This window comes from Capricornis sumatraensis, chromosome 2, assembly GCF_032405125.1.
Source record: "Capricornis sumatraensis isolate serow.1 chromosome 2, serow.2, whole genome shotgun sequence".
Lineage (NCBI taxonomy): Eukaryota > Metazoa > Chordata > Mammalia > Artiodactyla > Bovidae > Capricornis > Capricornis sumatraensis.
The window spans coordinates 43373785-43384118 of NC_091070.1; the positions used below are offsets into that span (position 1 = coordinate 43373785).

Here is a 10334-nt window from a genome sequence, read left to right on the forward strand (position 1 = left end):
AACTGACTTGATTTCATTATCAATCTCCTTAGGACAAATGGTTTGAAGCTGGAAGGTATAAAGAAACTGTGGGGGAAAGAAGGCTATCTTCCCAAAAAGGAAAGCAAAACTGGTGATGAAACAGAAGCTCCGCCAGTTCCTCAGGAGAGTATAATGATGGAGAATGTAGATCAAACTGTAGCAAAAAAGGATCCGTCTCAAGTCCTTATCCAATCTAAAGAGGAGAAAGAAAAGCAGCTGCTGGCATCATCATTGTTTGTTGGGCTAGGATCAGAAAGTACAATCAATTTGGTAAGTAGTCAGTTATATTCCTCTGAGAATCTTATGTCCCCTGTTTTGAACAAAAAAACTGGCTCTACAAAAGGTCATGACTGTTAATCTATACACATTGTGGGAATGGCTCCCGCAGCTCCAGAGCCATCAGTGACATACCTTTTATATTCCTGAAGGAGAAAATCTTACTGGTTCAGCTTTAGTCAGGTGTTCTCTTTAGTCAGAGAAAGGGTCAGAGTCCAGATTAAGTTGCAAATATGACCATGTGTATTATCACCCGCATTGGTGGAAAGGACAGGCCTCACTGGAAAGAGGACTTTTTGGAAATTAAAAATGGTAATAGTTCAACAATATTGATGTGTCTGTGGAAAAAGTACTTCTTAAAATAGTTATTTTTAATAGTGAAAAATAGGAATCAATTTAGATGTCTTAAGAGAATGGGTACATAAATTATATTAGCACTGAATATGACTTTGTCATTAAAAATGACAAATACTACATTGTAAAATTAAAAAATACTTACATATATCAAGCAAAAAACCCTAGAATATTAATTTTTTATATTGCTTGTAACTGTTAAAAGTGTATTGAGTTTGAAAGTAATTACACAAAAGTGATAATTATATTCAGAAATTTTGATTATGATGATTTACAAAACTTTTTATGATGATATATTATTCTCTTAGTAAAAGAATAAACTGTGGAGTGAAGGACAGGTGCTATTTTTGACTGTCTGTGTATTCCATATGTAATTTTCCATTTGGTGGGCAGATGATCCCACCTAGTGCAAAATTATGATTAGAGCCATATTTTCTTCAGTTTTATATCACAGTTTTTTTCATCCTTCATCTCCCTTGGTGGAATTTTCCCTCCATCTCTGTCAACACTAGTCAAGTCTCTAGGCTACATTCTTTGCCTGTATCTCTTTCTTTTCCAGAGATTATTTTTTGTCAGACTTGATAATCAGAAAAAGTGAATTGAATTCATCCTAAAAGTATTAATAGGTAATTAATGTACCTTAATGTTGTCTCAGCATGTATAGTTCAGCAGCAGAGTCACTGATCTTGAGTCCGTGAGCTGTTCCAGCCGGCTGTGGTGAAGTTTCCATTGAATGATCTGTCACTAATAGGGCAAGTTCTCAGTGGTCAGAGAACATCAGGGTCAGGGTGCTCCAAGGCTTATGAAGCCCTGATTGGTGAGCCTTTTTCCTGGTGTTGAAGGATTTCTACCTTCTCAACAAAGTGCATAGCTTTCAGAGTATTTCTCAGAAGAACATTCAGGGTGATAAATTAATTAGACTTTTCTTTTTTATTTGGTGGGCTCAAAATAAGAAATTTAAGTAGGGTGTTTTTCTATTTAAGTTAGGTTAAATCCTTTCTGCATTACCCCTCACACTTTTCTTTTTTCTTCAGCTGTCACTAGATTAGTTGGAAAAAAAGAGTGTAAAAAGAGTGTATTTCCTTGTTTCGGGGGGCCCTGAATTATGTGAGGAACTATGTTATAACTCAGATGGCATCATGCAGAAAGGAGGGAAGCAAATTAGCATGTATTATTTTTTAATAATACATGTAATAATGTTGTTCAGTTGCTCAGTTGTGTCTGACTCTTTGCAACCCCATGGACTATAGCATTCTAGGCCTCTCTGTCCCTCACCATCTCCCAAAGTTTGCCCAAATTTATGTCCATTGCATTGGTGATGCCATCCAGTCATCTCTTTGTGAAGCAAGAGGGCGCTTGAGCCATCACTCTTCTTGCATGAATTCGCAGCCATTTCCTTGGGAGGCTTAGCTCAAGAATAGCAAATTTGCTGTTCCCATCCCCTGAGTCTGTAACGTATTTCACTAGTTACTTTTAGAATTCTTTCCTTCTGTGAGTTCTTCTTAGCCAGTTCTAGTTGATTATTAAGGTAAAGTCAGTTTTTCTTCCCTGTTTATTGACTCACAGTTCATAAAAATAGGACTATTATAGATTACTGAACCAAAGTTTGAGCCATCCCTATGTTTAAGGGTATTTTAGCTTCTACAGGACAACTCTGGAAACAAAAAATTGCTAATTTTCTCACTGTTTTTAATTTGTGCAATTCTGTACTCTAGCATTCTGAAGTCTAATAAGATTTAGAATTGTTCATTGTTGACTTCTTGACCTTATTTCTTTTTCTGATTTTATGTGTTTTTAATGAGAAGTAGGTTTAGCCTAATAGTTCAGAGTTATGTAGCTGTCAGAATTTTAGGGCTTAACATTTTATCCATCTCTAATAGGTAGAACCTTAGCTAGTTAGTACATTGTTCATTTGAAATGATTTAAAAAAAGTTTGACTCATGACATAGTAGAATGGTTTCTTTTTGTATTATTATGTTTTATCTTTGCAGCTCGGAAAAGCTGATACCATTTCTCACAAGTTTAGAAGGAAATCAAAAATCAAAGAAACCAAAAGTGAGGAAACAACCACTGATCAAAATATAATCCATTCTTCCTTTAGTTCTTCATCAAATGTGACTTATGAAGAAGATTATTGTTTGGATAATTTGCAGGATAGAGGAGACAAAGAATTAAAGAAATTTTCTCTCAGTTCAGAACTTTTGGATTCTGAGTCGCTGACAGAACTGCCCTTGGTTGAGAAAATCTCACATTGCAGGCTGTCTACACCCTCTTTGTTTGCTGATAACAACATGGAAGTTTTTCACCCTCCTCAAGCCACTCCAGCCTCAGTTGCCAATGAAATCTCTTTAGCTTCTTTGTTGGAAGAAACTACTGAACACGTACATTCAGATCTTATGGAGGTCTGTAATAATGAAGCCATATCTCTGTCTTCTTACAAAATTTGGAAAGATGATTGTTTGTTGGTGGTCTGGTCAGTTTTTAATAAGAGTGGTTTGGAACTGAAAAGTGCTAACTTAGAAATTCCTCCTGCAGAAAATTTCAAGGTAAGACAATCAATGGTTTATTATTTATGCCTTAAATGGACAGTGCTTCCTTAGTGTTTCTACTGTTGACTCTTCTGATGGCTTATAAATTTCTCCCACATCGTTTTTTCTTCTTTAGCAAAAACAGTGAAAGGTGTGACAGATTTAAGTGGGACAAATCATTCAAAAGAGACAGGGAACATAATAAAGATTGTATTGGAGAAGACTGAGAAAACTGATCCAGTTTCTTTTATGAGTTAGAATGCAGTGAGTGGGATATTACCCGGGCCTGACCTGGCAGAAATTCCTAACAGTAGATGTGTGCATTGTGTTGCCGTGCTATGTTAAGTCGCTTCAGTTGTGTCTGACTCTTTGCGACCCTATGGACTGTTGCCTGCCCTGCTCCCCTGTCCCTGGGATTCTCCAGGCAAGAATACTGAAGTGGGTTGCCATGCCCTTCTCCAGGGCATCTTCCTGACCTAGAGATCAAACCCACGTCTCCTGCAGCTCCCTCATTGTAGGTGGATTCTTTACTGCTGAGCCACCAGAGAAGCCCATAGGTATGCATTAGAATCACCTAATTCTAAAAACCTAAAAACACAAACCAAAACCCAATTCAGTTGTCTGAGCTTTACCACCAGAACTTGATTTGAGTAAGGGTAGAGAATGAGAGGGAAAGATAAACCTGTTTTGCTTTTTTTTTTCTTTAAATTCTCCTAGCTTTAAAAACCTGCTGCTAGTTAGGATTGAGAGCCACAGGACTGTTTTATTTTGTTTTGTTTTGTTTTTTTTGGTTGTTAAACCACACAGACATTTTCATTGTAATGCTGTTTGTTACATAATTCTGACCTATGTGTTATTATTTCTTAATTATCTATGCTAGTGAATTTTTCTCAGGTGAAGTTGTCAGTCATCCTTGTGTTGTGGCTTGTTATTAATATCTCACTATAATATGCTTTTGTACCACTTCAGTTAAATAGAATATTGGTATTCATTTGAAAGTCTATATTGATACTTTCTTCAGTACTTACTTTACTTTTATTTACAGATCACTGAGCAACCTGGATGCTGTTTGCCCATAATAGAAGCAGAAGGCACCAAAAATTTTCAATACAGTGTACAGATGGAAAAACCTTTTACAGAAGGAAATCTGTCTGGTTTTATAACTTATCAAGTGATGGATACTCACTCTGTTCAGCTTGAATTTTCAGTAAACTTATCACTGTTAGATTTCATTAGGTAAATATTTTTTTGAATATTAATTCAAGTTGTTCATTCATTCAGCAAGTATTTACTAGGCTCTTCTCTGGACAGAGCACTGTACTAGGTGCTAGGGAGTATAACAGCACAAAGGGAGGAGAGGGTTCATTCTAGGAAGAGATATTGAACAGTCATACAAATGCATGTATAACTGAATTGTGCTATGAACAGGAAGTAAATGGTGTGATAGATGATTATAGTGTGGGGGACCCTGTATAGGTTGGGGTTGGCCAACCTATGGAAAACTTCTGAGAGAAACTAATGTTAATGTTTCAGTTCAATTCAGTCGCTCAGTCATGTCCAACTCTTTGCGACCACATGGACTGCCGCACACCAGGCCTCCCTGTCCATCACCAGCTCCTGGAGTTTACTCAAACTCATGCCCATTGAGTCAGTGATGCCATCCAACCATCTCATCCTCTGTTGTCCCTTTACTCGCCTTCAATCTTTCTCAGCATCACGGTCTTTTCAAATGAGTTAGTTTTTTGCATCAGATGGCCAAAGTATTGGAGTTTCAGCTTCATCAGTCCTTCCAGTGAACACCCAAGACTGATCTCCTTTAGGATGGACTGGTTGGATCTCCTTGCTTTCCAAGGGACTCTAAAGAGTCTTGTCCAACACCACAGTTGAAAAGCATCAATTCTTCGGCGCTCAGCTTTCTTTATAGTCCAACTCTCACATCCGTATGTGACTGTTGGAAAAATCATAGCTTTGACTAGATGGACCTTTGTTGCCAAAGTAATGTCTCTGCTTTTTAATATGCTGTCTAGGTTGGTCATAACTTTCCTTCCAAGGAGTATGCATCTTTTAATTTCTTGGCTGCAGTCACCATTTGCAGTGATTTTGGAGCCCAAAAAGATAAAGTCTGACACTGTTTCCACTGTTTCCCCATCTATTTGCCATGAAGTGATGGGACTGGATGCTATGATGTTAGTTTTCTGAGTGTTGAGCTTTAACCCAACTTTTTCACTGTCCTCTTTTACTTTCATCAAGAGGCTCGTTAGTTCTTCTTCACTTTCTGCCATAAGGGTGGTGTCATCTGCATATCTGAGGTTATTGATATTTCTCCCGGCAATCTTCATCCAGCCCAGCATTTCTCATGATGTATTCTGCATATAAGTTAAATAAGCAGGGTGACAATATACAGCCTTGATGTACTCCTTTCCCAATTTGGAACCAGTCTGTTGTTCCATGTTCAGTTCTAACTGTTGCTTCCTGACCTGGATACAGATCTCTCAAGAGGCAGGTCAGGTGGTCTGGTATTCCCATCTCTTTCAGAATTTTCCACAGTTGATTGTGATCCACCCAGTCAAAGGGTTTAGCATAATCAATAAAGCAGAAATAGATGTTTTTCTAGAACTCTCTTGCTTTTTCAGTGATCCAATGGATGTTGGCAATTTGATCTCTGGTTCCTCTGCCTTTTCTAAAACCAGCTTGAACATCTGGAAGTTCACGGTTCATGTATTGCTGAAGTCTGGCTTGGAGAATTTTGAGCATTACTTTACTAGCGTGTGAGATAAGTGCAATTGTGTGGTAGTTTAAGCATTCTTTGGCATTCCCTTTCTTTGGGATTGGAATGAAAACTGACCTTTTCCAGTCCTGTGGCCACTGCTGAGTTTTCCAAATTTGCTGGCATATTGAGTACAGCACTTTCACAGCATCATCTTTTAGGATTTGAAATAGCTCAACTGGAATTCCATCACTCCACTAACTTTGTTCATAGTGATGCTTCCTAAGGCCCACTTGACTTCACATTCCCGGATGTCTGGCTCTAGGTGAGTGATCATACCATTGTGATTATCTGGGTCATGAAGATCTTTTTTGTACGGTTCTTCTGTGTATTCTTGCCACCTCTTCTTAATATCTTCTGCTTCTGTTAGGTCCATACCATTTCTGTCCTTTATTGAGCCCCTCTTTGCATGAAATGTTCCTTTGGTATCTCTAATCACCTTGAAGAGATCTCTAGTCTTTCCCATTCTATTATTTTCCTCTGTTTCTTTGCACTGATCATTGAGGAAGGCTTTCTTCTCTCTCCTTGGTGTTCTTTGGAACTCTGCATTGAAGTGGGTATATCTTTCCTTCTTGTCTTTGCTTTTTGCTTCTCTTCTTTTAACAGCTATTTGTAAGGCCTCCTCAGACAGCCATTTTGCTTTTTTGCATTTCTTTTTCTTGGGAATGGTCTTGATCCCTGTCTCCTGTACAGTGTCATGAACCTCCGTCCATAGTTCATCAGGCACTCTGTCTATCAGATCTAGTCCCTTAAATCTATTTCTCACTTCCACTGTATAATGATAAGGGATTTGATTTAGATCATACCTGAATGGTCTAGTGGTTTTCCTCACTTTCTTCAATTTCAGTCTGAATTTGGCAGTAAGGAGTTTATGATCTTAGCCACAGTCAGCTCCCGGTCTTGTTTTTGTTGACTGTATAGAGCTTCTTCATCTTTGGCTACAAAGAGTATGATCAGTCTGATTTCGGTGTTGGCCATCTGGTGATGTCCATGTGTAGATTCTCCTCTTTTGTTGTTGGAAGAGAGTGTTTGCTATGACCAGTAAAGTTATTAAGCTTTTATTAGACATACAGTATTTAGTTATTGCACTAGCATTGTGCAGTGCTACCCACATAGTTGATAACAATCTTTTAACCCTTCTGCTCTCATTTAGTATTATGAATATATTGTACTGTGTTCAAACATTTTTTTTTATAATTTTTTTTAAATTTAATTTTAAAATCTTTAATTCTTACATGTGTTCCCAAACATGAAACCCCCTCAAACATTTTTTAAAATGAAGCATGCCTGAAGCAAGAATGTAGAATACCAATGAATATCTGTAAAAAAATTTTTTAACCTTCCGTATCCATCTATAACTTTTGCCCATTCTTCAAAGTCTTTTAGTAAGAACATGTTTATCAGTCTGTCAAAGAGTATGTATTTTTACCTGTGGTGCTGAAAAGATAAAATCCAGCCTTCAAAAAACTTACATTCTGTGACTATGAAGGTTATGTCCCATGGTGAACATTAGTAACTTGAAGAAGCACAGCATACGTGCCAGAAACAATTCTGTTCTTATGAGTAAAATCCTATGTATCTTAAAAATTTTTTTAAATTATAAAATCAGTACTTATTATAAGAATTTAAATGTTATAGAAAAATATAAGTAGAATAAATATAAAAATTTCCCATTCCCCCCAGAGATATCCCAGTGTTATCTGGGATAGCTATTTGATCTTTAGCTGCTTGAACCATTTAAAAACTGGATTGATTAAAATTCTTTCTCTTGGTCCAGTTTGCTTAAGGTGATGGATCTTTGTATTCATACTTTTGTACATGACTTTGATGGAGTATCTCATCCCCAAATCTAAAGTATGTGTGCTCAGTTGCTTCATGTTTGACTCTTTGTGACCCCATGGTCTGAAGCACGCCAGACTCCTCTGTCTATGGAATTCTCCAGGCCAGAATACTGGAGTGGGTTCCCGTGCTCTTCTCCGGGGGATCTTCCCGACCCAGGAATCGAACCCATATCTCTGGCATCTCTGGCATTGCAGACAGGTTCTTTACCCACTGAGCCACCTGGGAATCCCCAATCTAAAGTATACATGAAAGAAAAGTTTTATATTTGAATGATTCATGAAATTATTTGGTGAAATTTTATTGTAATGACTAATGCGCAGAAAAAGAACTGGGTGATTTATTGGAAAGACATTTGTTCTGTAATAACATCTGTTTTCAGCATTGTCTTCAAGTTAGAGGATGTTGGTAAGCATTCTGATCATATCTGGTTTAAAAAACATAGATTTCATAGGATTTAGATTTGTAATGATTTTTTTTTTTAATTCCCATGAATCAGTTGAAATGTATTTGTTTAGAATCATTTCATTCTTATGGACATAAATCTAATTTTCACAATTATTTTCAGGCCATTAAAAATCTCAACTGAAGAGTTTGGTAAACTCTGGTTATCCTTTGCAAATGATGTGAAACAAAATGTAAAGATGTCAGAATCTCAAGCTCCTCTGCATTCTACCTTAAAGGCCCTGCAACAGGAACTAAGACTTCATGTTGTTGACATTATAGGTTTGTAGAGTTTTTGAGAATGCAGTCTTATGTTTATGGGGCCTTTCTTACAATCAGAAGGCAAACTCTTAAAAGTATCTGATTTCTTAGGGATGTATATCCTGTTATGAGCATCTTTTTGATAAGTGTGTTGTACAGACTTTATTTAAAGAAATTTTTTTCTGTGGTAAGGTATACATAGCATAATTTTACCATTTTGATCATTAAGTGTATTGGTGAGTGGCACTAAATATATTTCATTTTGTTGTGCAGCTATTACCACTATCATTTTCAGAACCTTTTCCTCTTTCTTAACTGAAACTGTACCCATTAAGCACTAACTTTCCATTGCCTCTCCTCTGCAGCCCTTGGCAGCCACCATCCTATTTTCTGTCTCTATGAATTTGACTACACTAGGTACCTCATCTAAGTAGACTCATACAGTATTCGTCCTTTTGTGACTGGCTTCTTTCACTTTTAATGTCTTCAAGGTTCATCCATGTTATGTGTCAAAATTTCCTTCCTTTTTTAAGCCTAAATATAGTCACATTGTATGAATACACCATATTTTATTTGTCAGTTAATCTTTTGATGGACATTTGATTTGCTTCCACCTTTTGGCTGTTCTGAATAATGCTGCTTTGAATATGGATATACAAATAATCTGTGTTTGAGCCCCTGCTTTCAGTTCTTTTAGTTATATACCCCAAAGTAGAATTTTGATAATTGCTGTTTTAACGGGTATGAAGTAGTGTGTCATTTTAGTTTTGATTTGTATTTCCTTAATGATCAGTGATGTTGAGTATCTTTTCACATGCTTGTTGGATATTTGTATATCTTCTTTGTAGAACTGTCTCTTGAAATCTTTTTGTATTAAAGAATTTCTGATTTTGTTTTGTTGTAGGTAATGAAGGGCTCTTGGCCTGTCAACTGCTCCCATCCATCCCCTGCTTGCTGCATTTCCGAGTTCATGGTGACATGTTAGCCCTGTGGTTCAGATCCTCCTGTTCTACTCTTCCTGACTATTTACTTTATCAGTGTCAAAAAGTGATGGAGGGATCCTAGCAAAAGCTCTGCTTATATTTTACTCCATCAAAATAAATGGTTTACATAGATAAACTTATCTACCAAAGTAAAAAGGATTAATGGTACTTCTAATGAAAATGGGGATTATTATAGGTTGTGGTTTTATGTGTTTTCTTTATGGTTCATGATCAAGAAAGATCCCCAAGAAACTGTACCCCTAACCTTTTACTCAGGATTGTACAGTAGGTTTGGGTCCTTAAAAAGTGGCCTAAGCTAATGTTATAAACTGCTAATGATTTATATATATCACTTACTGTAGAGGGTCTGAAAATAATTTATTTTGTTATAAATAATTTTATAGCAGATTACTCTAGTGTTAAAGCTGATTTATAGTAAAGCCAGGTCTCAGTTTTCTGCATTAATGGAGGGGAGACATGGACTTAATCCCAAATCGAATTCATACTTGGCTTTGGAATGCAGTATATGCTTTTTGGTCAGCAAGTCATTGCTTTCAATAATGTTTGCTTAGATCAGTACTGAGCTAAGTTGGCACAGCACATACTAATACTTCAGGAGACCCATGAGCACGTTGGATTTTGGGGGAATCCAATCTATGGTAGATGGACTTCCCTCAAAGCTCAGTCAGTAAAGAATCTACCTGCAATGCAGGAGACCTGGGTTTGATTCCTGGGTTGGGGAGATCCCCTGGAGAAGGAAATGGCAACCCACTCCAGTATTCTTGCCTGGAAAATCCCATGGACAGAGGAGCCTGGTGGGCTACAGTCCATGGGGTCGCAAAGAGTTGGACATGATTTAGC

At 37.1% G+C, this 10334-nt stretch overlaps 1 protein-coding gene across 1 annotated transcript in view; it reads left to right on the top strand.

Annotated features, from left to right (window-relative positions):
• AP4E1 (adaptor related protein complex 4 subunit epsilon 1) overlaps positions 1-10089 on the top strand; it is a 65650-nt gene extending 55561 nt beyond the window's left edge. Inside the window, exons 16-20 of the mRNA XM_068965179.1 lie at positions 33-291; positions 2643-3197; positions 4225-4415; positions 8354-8511; positions 9395-10089. Coding sequence (XP_068821280.1) covers positions 33-291; positions 2643-3197; positions 4225-4415; positions 8354-8511; positions 9395-9555 — 1324 coding nt within the window. The 3' untranslated portion in view covers positions 9556-10089. The remainder of the gene's footprint in view (positions 1-32; positions 292-2642; positions 3198-4224; positions 4416-8353; positions 8512-9394) is intronic.
• Positions 10090-10334: the final 245 nt, after the last annotated feature.